Source organism: Catharus ustulatus, chromosome 2 (assembly GCF_009819885.2).
Source record: "Catharus ustulatus isolate bCatUst1 chromosome 2, bCatUst1.pri.v2, whole genome shotgun sequence".
Lineage (NCBI taxonomy): Eukaryota > Metazoa > Chordata > Aves > Passeriformes > Turdidae > Catharus > Catharus ustulatus.
In genome coordinates, this window is record NC_046222.1 from 31783732 (window position 1) to 31808257 (window position 24526).

The 24526-nt window shown below is 46.4% G+C and overlaps 1 protein-coding gene across 3 annotated transcripts; it reads left to right on the plus strand.

Annotated features, from left to right (window-relative positions):
• Window positions 1-6336: 6336 nt before the first annotated feature.
• PHC1 (polyhomeotic homolog 1) lies at window positions 6337-24236 on the plus strand. Of its 3 annotated transcripts, none has more exons than XM_033051294.2 (16): window positions 6337-6394; window positions 10172-10333; window positions 10917-11027; window positions 12190-12267; window positions 12756-12797; window positions 13006-13155; window positions 14073-14228; window positions 15202-15700; window positions 15992-16752; window positions 18284-18431; window positions 18524-18732; window positions 19316-19430; window positions 20001-20109; window positions 20774-20924; window positions 21443-21674; window positions 22052-24236. In XM_033051294.2, the coding sequence occupies exons 2-16, from the start codon at window positions 10220-10222 to the stop codon at window positions 22204-22206; spliced, it is 3030 nt and encodes a 1009-aa protein (XP_032907185.1). In that variant the 5' UTR covers window positions 6337-6394; window positions 10172-10219; the 3' UTR covers window positions 22207-24236. The 3 variants fall into 3 exon arrangements, with proteins under 3 accessions (XP_032907185.1, XP_032907188.1, XP_032907187.1); XM_033051296.2 differs by having other exon boundaries at window positions 6368-6394; window positions 10177-10333; XM_033051297.2 differs by lacking the exon at window positions 12756-12797.
• The last annotated feature ends 290 nt before the right edge of the window (window positions 24237-24526 follow it).

Here is a 24526-nt window from a genome sequence, read left to right on the forward strand (position 1 = left end):
GAAAACTTAATTGTTCCAGCTCTCCTCTTCCCTGCTGTGTTGGAAACACCCTATTTTCTTTGCCCTATGTTTCTATGTGAAAACTGGCTTAATACACTTTAGTTTGGGAGCAAATTAAATAAAATATGTGGAACCTGGAAAGAAGGCAGTGACTTGAGAGTTGATGAAGATCTCAGTGCACAAAAAAGAGGGAAACACTGTGCATGCTATGGTTACATACTTTGCATTTGGTTACCACAGTGCTTTAAATCTCTCTCCTCCCCAAGTCTCATCTCTGATGATAGTTGATCTGCAACCAAACTCCACATTAAAAAAAAAAACAACCTAATTTTTAACCCTGATCTGGTTTCCTACCTGACCCTGTGAGTCATTTTTCTGTCACAACTGAAGAGTGGGAACGGCAAGGGAGTGCTAAGGAAGGAATACTTTACAGCTCATTCAGACAGAAAAGGACTGTACAGAAGTCTTATAAAAGGAGGATATGAAACCAAAATAACACTCACTCCAAGTTCACTACATGTTAAGACTCTGACAACACCTAGTCCCATCCTGTCAAGACATTAACCCAAATGACTAATCTTTACCTGTGGCACTACTTAAAAAGACAACGATCTGAGGAATTTCAGCATGCAGCACATGCAACAAGACAACAGAGTGTATGCAGATGGCTCAGCGGGATATGCAGTGCCATTAGGAAGATAGCACTCATAAAAAGGGGGATACTAGATATGAAAAAATAGGTAGTTTTACAGAGCTGATTGCCAAAAGATAAGTCATGCCAAAAATTTGAAGTAAGGTATGAAGTCAACAAGGCCAGGGGCAATGGAAAAGGAGTGAACAAGATAAGCTAGGAATTTGGAAAGCAATGGCAATCCTTCTAAACAGGAAGTACTTTGGGGAAAAAGAAAGGGGGGAGGGAAAGTGAAGCAGGTCATGTGACAAGGTTTGCTTGGATTATCCCTGTGTAGTAGCCCCGTACCTGATCAACACAGCTTGCAAAAGGACAGCAAATATATTTTTTTCTCTGACCATTCAGAACAATTGCTCCATAAAATGAGCAGAACCAGTGCTACCACATAGGACAAAAGGTAAACTAAAGTCTCACAGCAGGAGTTTTCTACCTCCAAGTGCTTAACAAGCATTTAGGGGAGGTAGAAAACCTGAGGAACCAAGGGATATATTCTGTGGACATCTGATTAAAAAGCAGACAGTGTTGAGTTCAAAGAAGTAAAACCATGAGGGGACTGAGGAGGCCTTCAAGGATTGTTGCCCTAGCATTATCCCTCCCCAAGACATTGTAGGAGTCAACAGAGACTCTTCAACAGTGCTCTGTAAAGGCAGCAAAGCAAGACCTGTTGTCTGTCCTGGTTGCCGTCCTGACAAGTGTCTTCCTCTGGATATTAGGGCTGGACTGGAAGAGCTTTGGGGTCAAAGCCCTCTATCTGTTGAACTTCAGATATGAAGGCTGTAAATAAAACCTGAAGCCTGTAACCCAGTGTGCTCATTGTGCCTGTAAGCCAGGCTCTCCCATCTCTAAATGGACCTGTGCCAAGGGTCTGCTTTACAGTCCACAGGATCAGATTGCCATGAAATTAGATCTTGATAGAAGCAGGCCCACCAAGATTCCTCTGCTTCTGATGATAGGATGTCTGGCACCTTGTACCTGCGTGGGCTAGATAAGTGAGAAAGACAAGTGTGTAAATTGGAATACAAACAGATATTTCCAGGCTGTGGTTTCAAATCAGGTAGATGTTATTCAGCTGTAGATGAGGGACTGAGGAAGCTGGCAAAGCAGAGAGCTGAAACAAAGCTGCTGTGTGGCAAGCTCCCATAAGATAGGAATGTACAGTAGAAGTCAGTGAGGTCTTTTCCTCTTGAATTAAATATTAGGCAATGCAGTAAGTGGCTAGTCTGTGCTGAATAGGCAATCTGATGCTTGCTCCATTCTGTGGCTTTTGAAAAGTGCTCCCTGTCCTTGGTGACATCCATATAAAATACCTTCCAGAGCAAGAAAGGAACTTGTGTAAGCAAAGGTAGGGCTGGTGGCCAGAAGACTTCTTTCCACCATCTCACTACAAGCAGCTGCGTGGGTCCAAATGGTTGCCCAAGTGGTCTGGAGGCAACTGGGAAATTTCCTGCAAAGTTTTGCTGCTTTAATATTTAAAAAAAAAAAAAAAAAAAAAAAAAAGGTCCAGAAAAGCATAGGTGACAGCTAACAGGCAGTCTGGTAACCAGCATCTCAGATAGCAAGGGATTTTTCTGCAAAGAGAAGCTCTTAAAAGGAGTAGGAAGTAGGCCCCTTAAAAGGAGGACGACTAAGCACAAAATGGTCCCAAATGGATTCTGACCTTGTTAGGGTACTATTATAAAAAATAAATAGCATATTTAAAATTTGTACATGATAAAGGTACAATGAACAGTCCACGACAAGAGACAGGGTTTACTTTCTGAGGTACCTGAAGGTGATGGTCTCACTTCCAGGCTGAAGTGATTAATTGGGTGTGGGAAAGGGAAAGAAGACAAGTGCAGTTACATAGACTCCATATCTGTTTATGTGCCTGTACTATAAGGATCTGTACCACACAGTATGCAGGCTCATGCTTACGCTACACACTGTTTATTCACCTGTGTATGAAGTTCATTTACTACCACTGTCTTCCTGATAAATTGTAAAAAAAGCCGTGAGCTTGGAAGGTGCACTTTTCCTGCAGGGCCACTGAGTGTCACCATCGCTCCGTGGCTTGCTCTGTAAGATGCCATTTCTCCAGGGAATAAACCTCCTTTTCTAAAACACGCTGGAATGGGGGAAAAAACCCATAAACATGAAAATGGACTGCTTATTTCTTCTTCCCGGAGCTGGGAAGAGCTGCATCTAAAATGTGAGCTATCTATGAAATGAATTCTGCATTATATGTAGGCAAAGCATTTGACAGGTTTCCAGCCAGACCCTCTAAGCCCGTCTTACAATTTGCAGCATGATCCTCAGTGACAACAGTTATGGAACTGAACAAGTGCTTTATTGGGAGACACTAAAAAGGCTGGGATCTCATCAGTTGGTGAGCAGAATGAGCAGAATTTGTTGAGAAGATGAGGTATTGATATTTACAAAAATAATGAAGGTGATGGATAAAGTGAATGGGAAACTACTCTTCAGCAAATCTTTGCGTGGCGGACCACATGTGATAAAATTAGTTGGTAATCAATTTAAAACAAATAACTAAGGTACCTTACACTATAAAAACCTACTGCTATAGGAGTTACAGAAGCCAAAAATATCATCAGGTTCTAAAAGCTCATAGACGAACTAATGGAAAACCAAAGGGAAGAGGCTGCGGGGTATTCTCCACCATTCCTACTACCATGCTTGGATATAGGAGTAGAACAAGGAGAATGGACTGTAGATATCGGCCAGGTACACCTGTTTTTCCTGAAAAGTATTAAGGGCAGCTGAACTGGTGGACTGAAAGGTCCAGTGGCTTCCTCTTTTCCTGGGTCAGTGGAGGTGAGTGAGAGCTTACTTGTTTCCCACCCCAGCAGTAGCAGAATGGCATGCAAGTCCACAAAAGACATGCACACATAGGTTAACGCTGACAGGAGACAATACTTCAGAGACAGCCATGTCAGCACAGTGTCACTAGCCTGATCCTGTTCCTAACGATCAGCACTCACAGAAATGTATTTTCATAGGTCTCAGGGTTTTGGCCCTATAAACCTTTCATCCTACTTGCTGACTAGACACACCACATGCATGCAACAAAGAGCAGAATAACATAGGAAACAATTCAAATAATTTATTAAAAATGTGCAGACATACTGATTGCATTTGACTGGCTTTGTTCATCCTTACCTTCTCGCCATTTGATCCACCTGGATCCCTCTATTTCCTTGCCTGTGATTTTTACCCCAAACACAGCAGTGCAGTTTTGAAAACTCTAAAATTCTCTATCAGTTGCAACATCCCCCGACAGCTGCCAAGTACTCCTCCTCCCCCTCTGCCCCCTCTTCCGTAAGTCCTAAAGCCTCTTTATTGCAGTATTTTCCTCTAGTCCAATTGCAGTAACTACCCCTCGTTTGCATACATTCCAGGGAGTTTCCTCCTTTGAATCCACTTCATTGGGTTTTGCAATTGGGACAAATGGTTTAGTCGTTCATCCAGTTGTTGGGGCTTTTAGGCGTGGTTAATTCACAGGGATTACTGTTTGCTGGATTTCCTGCTTGGTCATTGTTTCTTTGTTCACTGTCTGACCTTTTCTTTTGAATAACCTTAAATATCTCCTTGAAAATCAGCCAGACAGTTTTCCATCTCAATTGCAAAAGAACCCTCAGCATTTAAAGCAAGAATGTTTGGTAGTAGCCCAAATGCCCTCCTGTACGGTGTGTTTTGATGCTTTTCAGGCAGCAGCAAATAATATTCTGTGATTCTAAGTCAATGAGGACTGACTGCAATTAATAATGGGATTTTTTTTCTTGTGAACTGATAGCCCAGCACTGTCATTACAGAACCAGATGCAACTTTCTTGCAACATGAAGCTCAAATACGCCATTTGCAGGAGTATTTATGCTGCTTATAGCCTCGGTGGTGCTTGAGCTTGTAGCTGGAGCGTGAGTCATTCTTGTTTGTCTTTTGCTGCATCCCACTTGTCCTTGATGCACGTGATGGCATTCTGAAAGGATACTCACCAGCTTTCATCAAGATGAGCCACTGGTCTGACCCCATGGGCATTGATTTTCTTGGAAACAAATATGTTGATCGTAAAATCATAGAATGCTTTGGGTTGGAAGGGACATTAAAGATCATCTAGTTCCAAATAATAGGACATGGGCAGGGACACGTCTCACTACACCAGGTTGATCAAAGTCCCATCCAACCTGGACTTGAACACTTCCAGGGATAGGGCATCCACAGCTTCTCTGGACAACCTATGACAGTGCCTCACCATCCTCACAGGAAATAATTTCTTCCTAATAGCTAATCTAAACCTGCTCTTCTTCATTTTGGAGCCATCGCCCCTTGTCCTGTCACTACATGCATACATATTTCCTCTCCACTTACCATCTAAAGATGACAACATTACAGTTAAAAATTCGTAAGTTTACCATAATCAATCACTCATAGCCTAAGCCAGGCAACCGTCGGGCAACAAACTGATGCTTTTTGAAAGCAATCAAGAGAAGCAAGGTCCAAGTGCCTGCATGGCACAGCTTCTCTTCTAAAAGCTGCCAGCAAGCTCTGGCACATTTTTTTATCCTGTTCATGCAGGTTTCCACTGTGCACTTCTACATGTGTGCACACGTAGAGGGAGAAAACATCCTGCTGTGTCCTGTTTGTTCATCAAGGTTCCTTGCAGGTACCAATACAGTTTACAACCTGCATTCTTCTCCCAGGCAACTGGCAACAGGACGAGAGGACATGGGCTTTAGCTGCGCCAGGGGAGGGGTAGGCTGGACAACAGGAGGAATTTCTTCACAGAAGGGGTAATTAGACATTGGAATGGGCTGCCCAGGGAGTCGGTGGAGTCACTGTTCCGGGAAGTGTTTAAGCAAAGGCTGGATGTGGCACTCAGTGCCATGGTCCATTGACGTGGTGGTGTTCGGTCACAAGTTGGACTCTGAGAGGTCTTTTCCAACCGAATTGATTCTGTGACGCATGAAACGTTTAACGTTTAACAAGGTCCATCAGCCTCCAGAAGGACGGATGGTAAAGCGAGCCCCGCACAGGGGACAGCCGCTCAGGCTGGCTCCCGCCGAGCAGCCGGGCTGTGACTGTCACCAGCAGCGTGACCGCGGCAGCCGGCCCCGCGGGCACAGCGAGCAGCCGCGGGCGGGCAGCGGGGCCGACTCGGGACAGGGCCGGGCCAGGCCGGGCGCTGCTCCCGCCGTTCCCGCCGGGCTCCCGCTCCCGTCACCCGGGCAACGGGCAAGCGGCGCCCAGGGAAGGCACCACGTGCCCGGAAGCGCCTCGAGGGAGGAAGTGACGGAGCGCCGGGGGAGCCCCAGAGGCAGAGATTTAAAAAAAAGGAAAAAAAAAGAGGAAAAAAAACCTCAACAAAAAAACCCCAAACAAAATAAAAAAAAGGAAAAAAGGGATGTAAAAAGAGGGCTAGGGGAAAAGGGGCGGGCGGAGCGGGCTCGGGTCCCGCCCCTCCGGGGCCGACCCGCCAGACCGCGGCCCCGCCGGAGCCGCCGCCAGGTCCCGCCCCCGGCCCCGCCCGCCCCGACACCGGAGCTGCCGCCCCGCCCCGCCCGCTCGGCCGGGCCCGGCTGCCCGCGCGCGGGGGGCGTGTCGGGCGCGGCGGCGGCGGCGCGGGGGCTCCGGTGCGGCGGCGGCAGCGCGGGTCCCGCGGGCGGGCGGGGGGCGGCGAAGCGGAGCGGGGCAGAGCCGCGGTGGCTGCAGGTGAGGCGGGGCCCGGGGCGCGGGCGGCCGCGGCGGGGAGAGTTCCCCGGGGCCGGCGCGGGATGGAAGTTGACAGCGGCGGCGGAGCAGCCATTGTCTGCCCGGCCCGGCCCCGGGCAGCTCCCCCGCGCAGCCCCACTCCTGCCCCGGGCAGCCGCCGCCCGGCTTCGGGCATCCTGCGGCGCATCCCGCCTCCCGCCGCGGCGGGGCTGCGGGCACGGCACGGCACGGGCGGGCAGGGCGCCCTCACGCCGTGTCGGATCAACTTTGCTGCCGGAGTTGCCGGCGGCCTGGGTGGCCGCCGCCGCGCTCTCCCCTTCCATCGTCCCCATCTTCCATCCTTCCTTGCCTCCCTCTCTCCCGCCGCCGGCCGGGCGAGGCGCTTGGCGGGGAAGGCGGGCTGGGCACCGAGGGGTGGGGACCAGGTGGTGCGCGGGTCCTGCGGTGCTGGAGCGTCGCACCCGCTGCTGCTTCCAGAGCATCCCAGAGCAGAGTCACCGTGTCCCAGCGGTTCCACGGCTCTGCTTGGAAACTGTTGTAGAAACACGTAGTAGCAGCCGCGAGTATGCTGTAGTACGGGCTGCTAATTTTTCTCCTCCAAATCTGTGGTGTAAACTCGTGGAAATCTTACGTGTTTCCTTACTTAGTTTCTCAAGGATGAAGTGACAAAACCACTTTGAAAGTTAGAAAATGTTCTGCAGGCAGCAGTCATGTCCCGGGGGAATGGATGGGGTGAGCAAGTAAAACTTTTCAACCTCCTACCTAGTGCTCAATGATTAGAGTATTGTTTGGCTTGACTTTTGTCTGCCCTTGTGCTTGAGAAAGGTCAGGAACTTGTAGATGTGCCACCTGTGGTGCTCTCGGTGTGTGCTGAGATCAGCAAGTGTGGGTTAGGCTCTGGAGTGGCCCATGTTCTCATGCTTGTACTGCTGCCGGAGCCAGTTTTCTCCCTTCTCCTTCCTGTCCTTTCTGCTGTGTGGCCATTCCTGCTATGGTGCTAAAAAGCTTTTGTATCCTTCTGTGTCTTCCTTTTAGAGGTGCTAGCTGTTGTTCAAAGGTTAATTTCCAGTAATGGCCACATTTAACTGTGTGGTTTTTTTTTGTTTGTTAGTTTGTAAAATCAATGGTTTAATAATTTTTACTAGGTTATCCATTTCATGGAGCAACCTAGCTGAGTCAAATTATGTGATAGCCCAGTGATCACTGGATTTTTGTAAGAGGAAGGTGCTTGGGGGTCCAGTTGGAGGAGGGGAGAGTGTGTAATTCTCCTGTTTTGTGGGAAATGGCCTGTCTGTGGATCGAATTACACTGACATGGAGTTGCATCCTTAGATGAACTTGCTTGGGGAAATGCTGTGCCTTTTCACTTTTGTGTTTGGAAAGGGTTTTGCCAGATAACTCCTTGCTGTGAGTGACTTAAAGTTCTTACCACCCTTCTGTAAAAGGAGTACATGCTTCTCTGTCCTAACCACGTCTCCAAAAAGCCTTCTCCAAAAAGCCTACCAAATTTTTTCTATGCCTTATGCCAGATGTAAGGTTCTATTTATGATAGGACCTGATTTTAATAAGCTCTAGATCAATATGTAACTCTCAAAAATGCTGGAAATGCTAGGAGTTGGTAGTGCCGCTTGCTGAGGAAACACAGATTGATTGGTGGAGCAGAACACCAAGGCAGAAGCCTGGCTTCTCCTGCTGAAGCTGTTGAGGTCAAGGGTGTTTGCTGTAGCTAAGGTGAGCATTAGTTACATCCTTTCCTCTCTCTTGGGTGCTTGTGGCATCACAAGTAAGGTATTTCAACTCAATGATCTGGCAGAAAACGGGTTTTAGGGCACCTTTTCTGCAGTTAGCAAGTTGATGTAATGAGCACCAGAAGTGAGGTGAATGATCTGCGTGGGGAAGTTGAGGGTAGGCAAGAGAACATAAATTGTCTCCTAATGGCATCTAAGCTACTAGAGAACTTGGTGTAATGTGTGTAGCTTCATGTAGTGCATTTTAACCCCGCTCAAGGTACTTCATTTATCCACCACAGTTTCATTCTTTCAAAAAGTCTGTATTCTCTCCCTTCTCAGTGTTTATTTTCAGGCTTCATTTAATTTTGCCCCTCTGGGGAAGATCTTTCAAGGCAGTTGCTTCTCCAAGAGCTTTTATATTCTAAGTAGGTTTATTGACCAGCTGTTTCTAGCTGAAATAGGGTTGTGCCTGAAGACAGCAGTGTCCAGTTAGGAGGAGTTGTGTCTCAGTTGAGGAGAAGGTGGCCACTGCAGGAAAGCCAGTTTTGAATCAGCAGGGAGATGCCTGGGCTTGAGGGCAGAGGTGAAGATGTATTTGGAAGACCAGACTGGAGCACAAGCAGCACTCTGCTTGCCAGTTAAAGAATTTTCCAGATTTTGAGAAGCAGGTTTGAGGCAGCAGTTCCCTGATTTAGCCATCCAGACTCTGCAGTGTTAATGCTGTTGCCCTACTTTAAAGTCATCTGCTGCCCTTAACACCATTTCAGAATTTACAAAGTTGTCTGGCTGAGACTATTGTTGCACCTCGTTTTCTGCTGCACTGGTCTATTTGCTTATACACCAGGAAAATGTTTGGTGAATGTTGTAAAGCTCAGAATCTCTGGATTTAAAAAGGGCTAGATAAAGGGGCTGTGTTGGTGCTTGGGCTCCTGGACACTTATTTAGGAGTATCATTTAGAGGTCTCAGATATGCTGCAGAGGAACCAGCTGGTACTTTGGAAACAAATAGGCTGTTGGTGATAATAACACTTACTGGATTTTTTTAATCTTATTTGGAATTTTAACCTTCTAAAAAGTCAGGGTTTTTATTGCTTTGTTTTTTTTTTTTCCCAGTGGAATTCTGTTGAATAATCATTTTGCTCCTTTTTTTGACTCTAGTCCCTCCTGCTGCTACTCCCTGTGTAGCTCATGTTTCTTGCTGCAGGAAACTCCCTAGTCATCTTAATGTGCTACTCTTCTGCTAAGCACTCTCTTCAGCCTCACTTCTGTTCCTCTTGGCTGATGAAACCCTTCTCCAGTCCTTTCTCAGTCCTGCAATTCACTGCAACTCATCTTTCTGCTGCTGGAAGATCTCCCTGGTTCTGCATGACCTCTTCAGCAGCTTTTGCCTCACAAGTGTTGCCAGTGAACACTTTATCCACTCTGCTTCTGACTCTGTTCCTCCTGAAAGGAACTTGCCACCACAGATCTTCTTCTGATCTAATATTGAAGTTAAGATCTGTTGCAAGCAGCAAGTAGCTGGAAAGTTTATGTGTTCAGAAGAAGAAAGAGTCGGGGGCTGAGGGCTGAACTGGGAGAAAGAGGGACTGGGTTGGTATCAGTGGGGCATTGGAGCTGAGGGACTGGGGGAAGAGAGGATCAGAAATTGCCAAAGGGCATTGGAGGACTGGAGGCACAGTGCAATTTGCCTCAGTTCACTCATCTCTGTTGAGAGGTGGTCAGGTCTGTAACCAGAATTGTTTCAATGAGCTACAGCTGCTCCTTCACTCCACTACCTTTTTAAGAGTTCAGGATACTGTAGCTTCCAATTATAGCATGGCAAGAAACATATGAGAACCTGTGCATTACATTTCTGATGGTGGTAATAAAAGATTTAAACTGTGACAAAGATTTCTGGGTGATTTCAGAATCCTGGCTTCCCTGGTCTGTGGTGTATCAGAGCTGTGCAGGGAGCCTGGTATTGAGATATTCTAGAACAAAAGATGTGCAATGTAGTGAAATACAGTTTAGTTCTTCCCATAGCCTCACTTAGTTTCCAATTCTTCCAGTGTAGATCTGGAGTCCATCTCAGCCTGAGCTCCTGGGATCCTGTCACCATGGAGACTGAAAGTGAGCAGAACTCCAACTCCACCAGCGGGAGCTCCAGTTCTGGAGGAAGCACCCGTCCTCAGATCTCACAGATGTCTCTCTATGAGCGACAGGCAGTACAGGTGAGACACAGCTGTGCTCTTGGATGGCAGTGCAACACTGGAAGGTGGTGGTGAGCACTTTTGTGTTCCTCTGCCTTGTGTGTCAAGATGGGACCGTGCTCAGGGTACTGTCATCTTTTCAGATTTAGAAATTCTTATGCTAGGCCTGATGTTTAGTTCTTGTAGCCTGAAGCTTCATGGTTTATAGGTTACTCCTTCAGTGACCAGTCTCCTAGATTAATCTGTACTGTGATCCAATAGATTGGCTGTTCCAGAGCAAATCAGTTGGCCATCCCAGTTTCTCTATGCCCTCCATACACAAACTTCACAGGAACACTTGTCTGCCAGCGTGAGCATGCACATCCCCAGATTGTTGAAGTTTATTAAAGTCTTGCAAGTGTGATTCCCACTGTCCTGGAATATACTTGTGATTCAATGTGTCACCAAATTTGTAACTGTACTGTGGATTTGGATGTGCTAATCTGGTGCCTGCTTTTCCGTGTCGTCTAGGGATGTTCTCACGGCTGTTACTTTTTCATTGCTCTCTTCAATTACACTTCAATGGCATGCAATTTTTGACAATTGGGTCTTCTTCTTTATCTAGGCCCTGCAGGCGCTCCAGAGACAGCCCAATGCAGCCCAGTACTTCCATCAGTTTATGCTCCAGCAGCAGTTTAACAGTGCCCAACTTCACAGCCTGGCTGCTGTCCAGCAGGTAAGTTGCCAAGAGGCAGAAGGAGACGAGTTGGATGATTCTCTGGGGAAGATCCATAGGTTCTGTTTTTATACAGTACCTTGTGCACCAAGTCATCCTGATGAGGCAATGAGTCCCTAAATTCTAAATTGTTGAGAGTTAATACAAACAGCCAGTCAACTGGAAACCTGAAGGAAAGATTAATTAGGTTTTTTTTTTTTTGTGGGTACAGTGCAGGGAAATATAAAATTTGACATACCTATCAAACAACTTGCACTTCAGAGGCCTATGACTACCCCTTGCACCTTCTTTAAATAAAAGATGGGTAGTTAAATCAGCAATGGATGCACTAGTGTTTAAAAACTGTATTAAAGGGAACAGTGGGTTGTTAATTCTCTGAGATTAAACGTTTGTTTTTGCATGAAATTTCAGGCAGCATCCTCTGAAATTCCTGTCTTGGAACTTAGTAACCATGTTTTCTTTACCAGGAGGAGGGTAAACCTGTCCAACCAGGAGGCTGTCTCTAATTGAGACATATACAGATCAATAGACATCAATATATTTTGTGATGTATAATTGTTGAGTGTTTTTTTTCTTTATCAACTTTGCTCACCTACTAGACTTAATCATCAGTTCAAAATGGATTATGTGTGACATTAATACATTCTGTTTGTGTAACAATATCTCAGTAGCTGTACTCCGTGGCAGTTAGTTCAGTATGTCATTGTTCTCAAAATCTGACTGCAGTCTTGTAGGATAGAAGAAATAGAATCCTCTCATCAGTTTTGCACAAATCTTAATTACAAAACTGACTAGACTCATGCAAGGGAATTCCCATGGCATCAGAGAGGGGAAAATAAATCTATCGATATTCATGTTCTTCCACATATTATGCTCTCTAATCTGAATTTTATTACTTGGAGTGCTATGATCACATTGCTACTAAACTGCCTAAATAGCCAACAAATTGCTAATATTGTGGGGAATGTCTGGGTGTTAACAGTGGATTTCAGCACTGGGGTGAGGGTTGCAGTATGTAGTATGATAAGTTGGGCAAGAGTAGTGCATGTACCCATGGGTAGAAGGACTGGAGGTGATACACTCTGAGGGTAAGTTCTGGCAGAGCCAAACTGGATTGAAAAGTTTGTTCAGGCACTCATTTCTGTGCCAATCTCTCTTGCAGGCTACAATTGCAGCCAGTAGACAGGCCAGCTCCCCCAACACTAGCACCTCGCAACAGACCACCACCACCCAGGCTTCTGTAAGTAAAACTGCTCCCTCACACACAAATCAAAGCCTCCCTCCTACTCCCCGCCTTGGTCTGTCTCCTCTCTGTCTTTTAGGATGCACACAGCTTCTAAGAATGCTGGGAATCAACAAGATGCATACAACTTTTAAGAGTTGTGATGCTGCCATTATTGGTGGGGCTTGAGGAAACCATATCAGGGTTTTAGGTGGGAGATGCCTCTTAGCTGGAAAGGCTGACATGGGTCTCTGCTGAGGCTTTGGGGATACATTGTCATGGATTAGAAAAGGATTAGGACTTGTAAGAAGAAGGAGTTGTGAGCAGCTTTTGTCTTAGGCAGAGCAGTAGTTTGTTGAATGAGAGGATATCTGGTTTTGTAGTGAGTGTTGAGCATCTTGGATTTGCTCAGAGTAGATGAGTTGATAGAGAAGGTTTTGTGGGCTTTTTACCTTTCCTTGGGAGGCTGGAGAAAATGATGTATTTTTTTGGATCTCTTATTGCAGTTGCATGCTAACAGTGATTCTCAAGCTCAGCATACAAATGAGGTCAGTATTCAGGGCTTTGGCTAATTTAGATTGTGTAGCCTGTAGGACAAGCCCTCTAAGACAAGAACTTTCTTCTTGTTGGTCCCCTGTGGGATACAGGAAAAAACTGTAAAATCTCTGTTCTGCCTGTACCCCACTAAGCGTATTTGTATTTATTTCTTGGCCTCCATCTCTTCATATGTGATTTAAAGCTTTCTTCTCTTCTAAGATCAACCTTGCCACCACCTCAGCTGCTCAGCTGATCAGTCGGTCCCAAAGTGTGAGCTCCCCGAGCGCCACGACGCTGACCCAGTCTGTGCTCCTCGGGAACACCACCTCACCACCTCTCAACCAGTCACAGGCACAGATGTACCTTCGGGTAAGAGATGTGCATCAAAGTCTGTCCTGACCATGAGCCCCACTTACCAGCCACTGAGAAGGGTTACCAACACTTATGGACTAACCTAGCTTTAAGGATGTTGCAGTTTATTTTAAAGTTGCATGGGGAAGCTCTCATCCCTGAAACCACAAGTTTGATTCTGGGCTCAGCCTTTGAGATAGATGAGCTTTGTACTGTGTGGCTCAGGTAAGAATGTTAACAGCTGTGTGCATCTCTGCTCTGCATTGATGTTAAAGTTTCCATAGCACTTCTCACTGGAGTGTAATTGTGAAATATATGTCCTAGACTTGAATGTAGCTAACAGAAATAAAGCTACTCTTCCGGTTCAATGCTGGAATAGATACCATGGTAAATTACTCTTTTACTGCTTGCTGAGCTCAGGGATGTAAGTCAGAATTCAGTAAGCCTAGACAAATAAATCAATGTGAACAAATGTCATCCTTTTAAGTGCTTTGAAGTGCAGCTAGGTAGAAAGCATTAGGCTTGACTGTGGAGTTAATCTGGGGTTTGGTTGCCTATTTACAAAATAATTTCTGTTTTTGAGTCGATTTCTGATACAGATTTTAATCCCCTTCATTTCAAGCAGCACGAATCTTGGATGTATTGTTTTTTATCACCTGTTCAACCAGTTCTGTATATACAGCCTTGGGCAGTCTGTGGGAGTTAGTCCAGGCCTATGTTTGATAGAAGAGTGCTTGTTTCCGTAAGGAAACTGTTCCCAGTTTATTGCTTCGGAGGGTTATGTTCAGTGTTACAGTGCAGGGAGGGTTGGTGGTTTTGCAATGTGTTACATTGCAGCTTAGTGTTCCTTTATAATGTTTGCTTGTGGTTTTTTTGTCTTTCTTTCTCTCTTCCACTTCTATTCCTTTCATTCCACATCACCTGATCCTCAACAGCCGCAGCTGGGGAACCTGTTGCAGGTGAACCGGACCCTGGGCCGCAACGTGCCTCTCGCCTCCCAGCTCATCCTGATGCCCAATGGGGCTGTGGCTGCTGTCCAGCAGGAGGTACCACCCACTCAATCTCCTGGGGTCCACGCAGACACAGACCAGGTCAGTGGCCCCCTCCCGGAGTCCTCCCTTTCCCCTGCTTCTGCCACATCACACTCTGGTCTTTGTCTCAAGCTATCCCTGTATAGCAGATTAGAGCTATTTTATCCCGAGCCCGTGTCCCTGTGCAGGTTGCAGATTTTGCCACCATATTTTCCTGTTTGCTTTTTGCTTCCAGAGATGAGATTAATTTCTGCTGCTTAAAATTTCTGAGGTGAGCACGGGCTGGATCGATCCCACCTTCACAGTTTCTTGAAGGTTGTGATTGTCTTGAGTTCAATGTACGGTTTTCAGTCACTCTGTAATTAAGAGTCTTTGCCAGAGTTAGTATTCTTCGTCCAGTTGGTTTGTTGTTGTAAAGATGCCAAAGACTTGTCTGAAGCAATTTTTTGGAAGAAAAGTCCGCTGTGATCAAATTTTGGAGATAACATGACATTTGGAGCAGAAGTAACTACAGAGGATGGCAGCACCAAAATGCAGAGGAACCAGTGAAATCGGAGGGGTGTGGGCCATGAGTAGATTTGTGGGCCTGGGGCAGGCAAGTGGCACAAAAATTGAAAAGGAATGACTGGTCTTTAAAGGAGTATCTCTTTAAAGATACCCCTTCAGTATCTTTACAGTGCTTCTACAACCGTGCTGTGCTGAACTGGGTCCTACCCATGCCAGGGTATGGCAGGCAGGTCTGAAGTTGTCCCATGCCCTGGAGAAAGACTGTGTCCCCAGATCCCGCTCACAAAGTGCCATGAGATCTTTAATTTCCATCAGAGATTGGGCAGGACAGAGTGGAGGATAATGTGCTTCCTGGGGAGGGCCATGCTGAGCTTTGCCCTGCAGTGTTAGCAGCTCTTCACATGAGACCCGAAGCATCAAGTCAGCCTGCATCCCAGCAGAGCATGTTGCTTGTGCGTGTTCTGTCGCGCTCCCAGCAAGGAAGTGTATAAAGCGAATGGATTCTGTTTGGTGTGTGTGTCTCTAGGTGCAGAACTTGGCAGTGAGGAGCCAGCAGACCTCTGCCACTAATGCCCAGCTCCAAGGCTCTGCTCAGAAGACAGCCCTACCAGGAAGCTCCCAGGCTTCAGGCTTACCACAGGCCACCAGCACGGGCCAGACCATGGCAGTGGCCCAGGCCTCCTCCAGCGGGGTGGGCCAGTCTCTCAACCTGAGCCAGGGAGCAGCGGGCAGCAATGGTGTCTCCGGGGCTGTGGTGGCCAGTGGTGGGAGCCAGCCCTCACTGGGACTGAGCCAGAGCTCTTCAGCAGGTGCTGCTGGCAACTGCCAGAGGAAAGGCACTGGGGTGGTTCAGCCGTTGCCGGTGGCGGCTGCCCAGGCTGTGACTGTCAGCCAGGGCAGCCAGACAGAGACAGAGAATGCAGCTGCAAAGAAAGGTGACACAGACAGTGGTGGACAGCAAACGGTGGGCATGAACCTCACCAGGACCGCTACACCAGCACCCAGCCAAACGCTGATCAGCTCAGGTAAGCACTCGCCTGTTTTTTTCCCTCTTCAAAATCATTGGGCCTTCACAAGAATGACGTTTGGAAGCCTGGTGATAAAAGTTTCTGTCCTCCCAGAGACTTGTCTCAAGAGGTTATCCTTTTCTATTAGCACAAGAAGTTGATTTAATCCCTTGTGTCCTCTGCAAGTAAGCTGTCAGTCATTTTGGAGTCTCAAGCCAGTGCAGTGGCTGCCTTATTTTTGTTGTTGTTTCTAGCTGCACTGTTGATAACTTTTGTGCTCTTGGTTTTTCTTGCTCTGTTTTGGTATAGCAACGTATACTCAGATCCAGCCACACTCACTGATCCAACAGCAGCAGCAGATCCATCTACAGAAGCAGGTGGTGATCCAGCAGCAGATAGCCATTCATCACCAGCAGCAGTTCCAGCACCGCCAGTCCCAGCTCCTCCACACAGCAACCCATCTCCAGCTGGCTCAACAGCAGCAGCAGCAGCAAGCAGCATCTCTGACCCAGCAGCAGCAGCAAGCTCAGCCTCCGCAGCAGCAGGCTCCCCCTCCAAACCAGCAGCAGGCACAGACCCTTGTGGTGCAACCTATGTTGCAGTCCCAGCCACAGCATTTACAGCTCCAGCAGGACAGTCCGTGCCAGCCAGCCACCAAGTCACCTGTTCCTATTCAGTCAAAATCTCTGGTCACGCCCATCAAACCCCCTCAGCTTGGGCCTGCCAAAATGTCAGCAACACAGCAGCCTCCGCCACACATCCCAGTGCAGGTAGTGGGCACTCGCCAGCAGGGCTCAGGCCAAGCCCAAGCACTGGGCTTAGCTCAGATTGCTGCAGCAGTGCCCACATCCCGGGGAATGCCAGCTGTAGTGCAGCCTGTTTCCCAAACCCATGCTGCTTCCCCATCATCATCTTCAGCTCCAGCATCCTCACAGGAAGCTCCCCCTCTCACCACAGGGGTGAATTTGGCACAAGTTCAAGGCACAGCCCACATGGTGAAGAGCCCAGCTTCCTCTCCAGTTGTGGCTCAGATGCCAGCAGCATTCTACATGCAGTCTGTCCAGTTGCCAGTAAGTGATACCATTGAGAAGGAGAATAGCATATGGATTCTCTTTGTTCATTCCTAGGACACCAATCGCAGTCCAGGCCCAGGTCAGTGGGATGGGATGGGTAAGGGGTTTGGGGAAAGGGATGTGGAGACTTTTTTACCCTCAAAAACACTAATTCCAGTCCAACCCCTGGGGTTACTGGCCACAAGCGTTGCTCTTCCACATTGTCGTTTAAAGGCTTGCATGAAGTTAAGAGGTGACACTGAGAGCCTGACCACATGGGGTGGGTGTCCACATCACATACTGAGTATCCCATTTGCAGTGGGTTTGGTTGACCTTGGCTGGCTGCTGGATGCAACCACCAAGTTGCTGTTCCATCACTTCCCCTTCACAACACGACAGGAGGAGAAAAATACAGTGAAAAGCTTGTCAGTTGAGATAAGGATATGGAGATCACTTTGCTTTGCCCATGATGGTCATTGGCAAACTCAGTTTATGGAATATATTTATTTTACTGCCCATTTAGTGTAGCATAATTGGAAATAAGAAAAATGCAAAAAACCACCTCCTGCCTTCTTCACAGGCTCAACTTCACTCCTGATTCTTCGGTCTCCTCCCCCTGAATGGTTCAGGAGGACAAGAAATGGGATTTGTGGTTAGCTCATAAGGTTTTGTCTTTCCCTCATGCTTTTCCCTTGCTTTAGCATGGGGGAATCCCTCCCATGGGATACAGTCCTTCTCCAGTGTGGATCTTTCCCACAGGCTCCAGTTTTTCATTAACTGCTTCAGTATGGATATTTCTGAGTTACAGATAGCTTTGTGTGTTGTACCAGTCACTGACTCTAGGCCTCGGAGCATCCCCTAGCAACAGCCTATGCAGAGGAAAACTCAAATTACATAGGCCTTGTCCATGCTGTTGTGGATTGTCCAGCTAAGGCCTGCCTAAATCCCTGAGAAAACAGCACTTTACCAGCTCACATCATGGAATCATAGATAATTGGAGTTAAAAAGAGCCCTGAAGATCATATAATTCCAACACTCTTGCCATGGGCAGGGACACCTTTAAGTAGACTAGGTTCCAACCTTGCCTTGAACGCCTCCTTAGCCAGTTGCTGAGACTCTAAACTCTGTCTGCTTCTTCAGGGAGGTGTTGAAGGATTTGTCTTGATTTTTACATCAAGGGGACAGTTCTGCTCTTTTGACTCTCCATTGAAAATGATCTGATTTATCCAAAAAACCTCTTTGGAAACTGCTGGGTGAATGCCATTCTGTTTCTTCCTGCAACAATCCTTTGAGGTTCACGCAGTGTCTTGGTTTTATATCAGTGTATCAACATGACTTGGGACACCAGATCCTAGTCTGTGGCAGAGTAGTGAGTCTTCTCAAGCTTTGTTCCTTGCTAGGCAAGTGCTCCCAAGTAGAGGTAGATACTGAGGGAGTTAGAGGCATCTTGCATCTTTTTTTTTGTTTGGTTGGTTTTGTTTTGTTTTGATCTGGCTTGTTTGCTTTGGAGCTTTTCTATCTGCTTATGTCTTCCTCTTTATTCATGCAGGGCAAATCTCAAACCTTGGCAGTAAAGCGCAAGGCAGAGTCAGAGGAGGAGAAGGAGGAGCCTCCCAGTGTCACTGCACTTCTGCCTACCAGGTCCTCTCCCGTAACAGACAGCCCCAAAAACATGGAGGAGAAGAGTGGCCTTGGAGGTGAGGTACAAAGGAGCACTCTACTTGTGTGTGCTAATGACCTGAAGTAGGTGGCGCAAAAGTAACTGACTCCTGTGCTATTAACTTTCTAGATAATTCTGATACTGCTGCCATTGCAACCCCAAATGCCACATCGAGTGAAGGAGCCTCAGCCACCACCACCTCTACTTCTACCCCAAACCTGGCACTCATGTCACGTCAGATGGGAGACTCCAAACCTCCTCAAGCCATTGTCAAGCCCCAGATCCTCACACACATCATTGAAGGCTTTGTCATCCAGGAGGGAGCAGAGCCCTTTCCAGTAGGGATTGTTTTGTTATGGGGGAAGGAGGTGTAGCACTTTCTTGGGAGGGTGGTGGGCTTCCATCTTTGCATAGGACTATCTTTTCCCATATTCGAATTCAGGATTTTTAGCCTGAGACATAGGCAGTAAAGAGGAAGGGAAGGGAGGTAGGTGTCGTGAATGAAGCAAGGCATTAAGAGGTGTCATTAAACAGAAAGGGTTTGAAGGAATAAAACAAGTGTTGCAGCAACTGCTTATTCCAGTAGTCACCAAAGCAATAATTAACACAGGAATTGTAAGGAGGCTCTCCTCTTTGTGGGGGAAAGATGCACTTTGAACAGGCAGCAAGTGAAGTAAATAAGGGGAAATTGAGTTACATGGAATTGGACATTATTCAAGGCAGATAGGGCTTGGGGATCTTTAAATGAACAACCAAGCCTGTGAGTCAGGAAGCAGCAATGACTTTTTTCATCATCTCTCCTTCCCTATTAAGCAAAGAGATTCTCCTGAGTTGAATTTTGAGCTGCGTATACCTTGGTAGAGGGTGGTGGACACAGGGAATCCTTTACTGGTGGGTCCAGCTCATTCTGTCCTTATCCAGGTGGGTTGTTCTCAGCTGCTGAAAGAGTCTGAGAAACCACTGCAGGGAGAGGCTGCTTCTGGCCAGAATGAAAACCTGTCCAGCAATTCTCTGGGAGAGGATAGTGCTTCCATGGGTGAGTTTCCGGACCAGGAAGACTAGCTAGTCTTACTGAAAGTTTCTGCTCTGTGTTACAAACTTAATGCATTATGAGCTTGTATCTCTTTCTGACTTCAGCTGTGGAACTAGGATCTCGCTTTTTTTGAGTGCCAGAAGACTGACAATGCTTTTTTTTGTTGTTGCAAATATGATCTAACACATCCTGTGTCAGTAGTAAGCAGGAGATTCTGAACTGTACCTGTTTTTAATGACTGTAGACTGTGAAGGATATGTGGACGGAGGGTAGTGATGGATATTTTCTCCACAGCCTTGTATGATGTGAGGAATATGCTATTTTTTGCTTGTTCCTTGAAGTGGTACTGACCAGGAGAAACAAACTGCTCTGTTCGATATCCTGGGGTCCTAATTACTGGAGCTTGTGCTTCTCTTTTCCCAGTTGCTTCCCCAAGCTATTTACTAGATTCAGTAGAAAATAGTGCTTGGAATCTGCCTGCTCAGAGGAAGAGCAGTGGAATGGGGAATCACTGTGTGCATGACGTGCTTTAGTTCAGATCACCTACTGGTGTATGTCTCTGTATCTCACTAGAGCTTGACAAGAAGGCAAACTTGTTGAAGTGTGAATATTGTGGGAAGTATGCCCCAGCATCCCAGTTCCGTGGCTCCAAGAGGTTTTGTTCCATGACCTGTGCTAAAAGGTAGTAACAGCAAGATGTAATATTCCTTATCTCTGACTACACATTTGCTGGAACTGGGCATGTGCCCCTTCTCCAAATACTGTACCACCTTTTGGTACATCTGATCCTTTGTGTGCTGGACACAGAGCTCCTACAGCACTCTAAATGATTTGTAAATGCTTCTGGGTCTGGAAAGGTGGATGTGATGCCGAGTATAAACAGGATGTCTGGCTTGCTCAGCAAATGAACTGGGAAGGGGGAAATTTTGGGGCTATAAAGAACCTCTCCAGAGAAATGTATATTTGGTTGACTAAATAAATGCATACTGATAGCTGTCTGATGCATTGGTATTAGATGAAGACACAAGGGAGCATTGGGGAGAAAACAGGGGAGAAGTTAGACTAGTCATCGCTGCCTCCTGTTGATAGCAGAGTGGTTGTTATGGGTCTTTTTTCCCTTAGGGGAATGACTTAATTGACCCTTCAGATGTTAGATCAAGATTCTGGTGTCCAAATATTGCTTGTGTCAGAAGTCTGGACTGGTTCCTTCCAAGGGGAAGTCTTAGAAGGAGGAGGAACAGAACTTGATGGTAAAGAGTAGTCTTATCCCCATCTAGAGCAAGGAGAAGTAGTAGGTTTAGATAGTTGCTGCTTTATAACTGCTGCTCTGCTTCTGCTTACTTGAGGTACAATGTCAGCTGCAGCCATCAGTTTCGGCTGCAGAGAAAGAAGATGAAGGAATTCCAGGAAGCCAACTATGCCCGTGTGCGCCGACGGGGACCACGGCGCAGCAGCTCCGAAATTGCTCGAACAAAGATCCAGGGCAAGCGCCACAGGGTAAGGACACACAACTGTAAAGGCAGGTCTGTGTAGAATTTGGCCCTGCTGGCTGTACCACTTTGTCACAGTGGATGCAGTCATGCAGGATGTGCCAAGGGCACGCTGACACACTTGTTACACAAGGCACAGGGAGCTGTTCTAATCCCTCATGGACTGCAGGAAGTGTGTTGATGTTTGTACTTGTTCTGTGTGCTCTGTGTTCACTCCTGTGTGCATCTTGAAGGTCTCGGCGAGTGAGATGAACTGACAGCCTTGGTAGAAAACAATCCACTTTTCCCATTTAGCAGTCTTTCACATGAATGACTTGAATTGGGCTATAGAAGGATCGAATGAGCCTCAGGTCTGATGTGAGGAGAGAGGGAGCTCTTGTATCAGCTGCCCCTGGACCAACAGCTTAAGACAGTTGATCCAGACTGTTGGGACAACTGCTGCTCTCAATGTCTTGTTTTGCAGCTTGTAATTGTGAATTTCTTACAAAATGCGTTTTCTTTTCCTTCTTTCCTTTGGGCTTGTAGGGCCAGGAAGACTCAAGTCGAGGCTCTGATAACTCCAGCTATGATGAAGCTTTGTCCCCTACATCTTCAGGACCCCTGTCAGTAAGGGCCAGTCATGGAGAGAGGGACCTGGCAAACTCTAATATGGCCCCTCCTACCCCAGATCTACATGGCATCAACCCAGTCTTCCTGTCCAGCAATCCTAGTCGTTGGAGTGTGGAGGAAGTGTATGAGTTTATTGCATCATTGCAAGGTGAAGTTAAGATCCTTTCCTGCACTCCTGTGAATCCAGTAGCATGGGGAGGTGGGGCTCTCTTTCTGGAAAGAAAATGGTGTTAGTGGTGCCTATTACTTTTGAACGTATTTGTGAATTGGAGTAGATCATAGAGATGGATTCTCAAGATTTATTTCTCAAGTAGCCTGTGTGCTCAAGGAGACTGTGGACTAGAGTGGGGAAGGGGGTTGGTTAGATTCGTAGCTTGCTTTTCTTTACCTACCAGGGGTGGAAAGAATAGGAACAAGGGGAGTGACCAATGCACATATGTTTCTCAATTTTTTTTTTTTTTTTTTTTTTCTTTTCTTTTTTTTTTTTTTTTTTTTTTTTTTTTTTCTTTTTTTTTTGCTTCACAGGGTGCCAGGAAATTGCTGAGGAATTTCGGTCTCAGGAAATTGATGGTCAGGCCCTGTTGCTTCTGAAGGAGGAACATCTCATGAGTGCCATGAACATCAAGCTGGGACCAGCTCTTAAGATCTGTGCCAAGATCAATGTCCTCAAGGAGACCTAGGAACTCTGAAGCCAGAGGTCTCACTTTTGCTCTGACCCCAGGGCTGCTTCCAGTTTTGGGGCATCCTGCTGGGGTGGGGAAGATGGGACAGTCCCCTGTGGTCTTGCATTCAAGAATGAGAAGGAATTTAAGTGATTGAAACTGCCATGCACAAGCCCATCTCTTGGTCTCTTAATGGTGCTACAAGGTTGAGGAAAACTGCCACCTGGGGCCTTTAAACAACTTCTTTTCTTCCTGATTTTGAATATGCCTCCCCTGTATACACCATATAAAGATGTTAAGGGGATCTCTTTCTGTCTTAAAAAGACTTCTGAAAGGGAGCTGCTCTCTACCCTTTTTGCCACAGCAGATCTGCTAGATCTTATCTTTGAATATCATTGCCAGAATTTAAGGCATAGAAAGAGCTGGCCCCACATGGATGTTGGGAGCACCTGTGCTTGAGGCTTTTATGAATGGGAACTAGCAAATTGCAAGTGACAGAGGTGACAAACAAGAATTTAAGCAAAAGGGGCTGCTGCTTTTCCACTTTGAAAAATACCTAGGCTGCTCATGAACTGGGTTTAATAGCCATTCCAGCATGCATACCAAACTTGAAGGCCTGTGGCAATAGGAGCTGTCTTGTCTTCACTGCATGTCTACAGGAGACAGTAAAGCTAAAGGGTTGTGGCAGCTATTCACTCCAGGTGCTCCTCTTGAAACCAGTCAGAGGATTTTTCCTGAGTACTTACGACAAAGTGATGGGAAACTCAAAGGGGAGGGGATTGTTTTACATTGGGCAAACCTTCCAGCACTAGGTTTGTCTTCCCATTGTGCTAGAGCATAATTTACAGATCCAAAGCAGTCTCCAGAAGCACCAAGGCTCTTCATGAAATGGCCTGGGTTTTTTTGTTTTGTGTGTTTTCTTACCAGTTTGTATTCTTTTCTTTTTGTGTCTGTCTTTGTTATCCTCAGGAGAGCTTATGGGACAATATTTAGGCAGGCAGGATTGTACTGCTTGCCTCAGACTGTTTTTTTCTTGGTTTTTTTTTTTGTTTTTTTTTTTTTTGTTGTTTTTTTGTTTTTTTTAGTGGTGTAAAATAAGTATTTCTCAGTTACAAGAAACCAAACACACACCCTACAAGAACTGAATGCTAATCTTTTAATGTGACTTCTCATTTCTAAAGGGTAGAATTTATGTTATAGGCTGATTTTCTCCTACTCAGCCCCTCCAGATTTGGTTAGGGGTTCTTGGGTTGTTTTTTTAAGGGCCAGATGTGGTATTCTGCAGTTTTGTAGCTAAATTGCCAAAGGTGAAAACCTGGGCAGAGTTATTCTCTTCCACAAACACCTCTGCTTCAAACAGGCAAAATACCTGAAGGAGTGACACAAACTGTGAAGAGGTAAGTGCCCTCTAGAGCCAAATACCTGAAAGCAAGATGGTGTTATAAACCATGTATCTCAGCTTTTCTGTTTTCAGAAGCTTCACATGAATATTTGAGTGAAACATAACTGTTCTCTGTGTAAAGCACCTACTGTTGTAGGAAACCTGTTGTGGCATGGGAGAAAGCCTAATAGCATATGTAGGAAAACATTAGAGATCTTTGAAATGGGCTCTTTATTGACCCATCTTAGCAAAAGAAGAAGGAAGGTGCTTAGATGGATAAAATGTGGCGGCAGCTTCCTAGTCTTAACTGTGCTGCTGAATCTCACACTGTTCATGTGAGAAGACTTCTGAGGTTTTGTGAATGCAGATAGGCCCAAAGGAAGCTGCCCATGCTTGCTTGCACCCTGGTACCACAGTTTGGTCTGATGTAATCTGGGGAGAGGGGAGGGGGAGGTTAGAATCAGCAGTGAGCAGAGGAAGGCTGCCCTTAAACCATTTTGTGTGATAAAACTCCTGTTTAGTTTGATGCTTGGCAGGGGAGGCAGGCGGGTAGCCTGCCACTGTTACTAGCCACTCCTGAGGACTGGACTTTATTTCAGTCAAATGGGAAGGCTTCACTTCTTCATTTCATGTTCAATGTTCTTAATAAAAAAATGCTTGATCAGGCTTTGCAGGTCTGGCTTCTTTTAAAACCCCCAAGTGTTTGGAAAGTACAAACTTCATCACTAAGTTATTTTTGACTGTCATTTCTGCAGAAAAATACAGAGCATAATCCATCCATCCATAACTACCTGAGCCTCTAAAGTTTCAGTTTTGAAAGATGTGGATAGCCTTCCCTCGTAGGCCTGAGAGGACCTTGAGTGAAACAAGGTGGCAGCAAAAACCATGAACTAACAAGAACACGTCCCTTACCAGCAAGAGTTCAGGCACAAGGCACCACACACTAAGGACTCTACT

Excerpts from the sequence above, each read along its gene's own strand:
- PHC1 (XM_033051294.2), top strand. The coding sequence starts at position 10,220 with ATGGAGACTGAAAGTGAGCAGAACTCCAACTCCACCAGCGGGAGCTCC. Across the intron at positions 18,733-19,315 it reads AGGGAGCAGAGCCCTTTCCA|GTGGGTTGTTCTCAGCTGCT; the intron begins GTAGGGATTGTT and ends GTCCTTATCCAG. Across the intron at positions 20,925-21,442 it reads TCCAGGGCAAGCGCCACAGG|GGCCAGGAAGACTCAAGTCG; the intron begins GTAAGGACACAC and ends TTGGGCTTGTAG.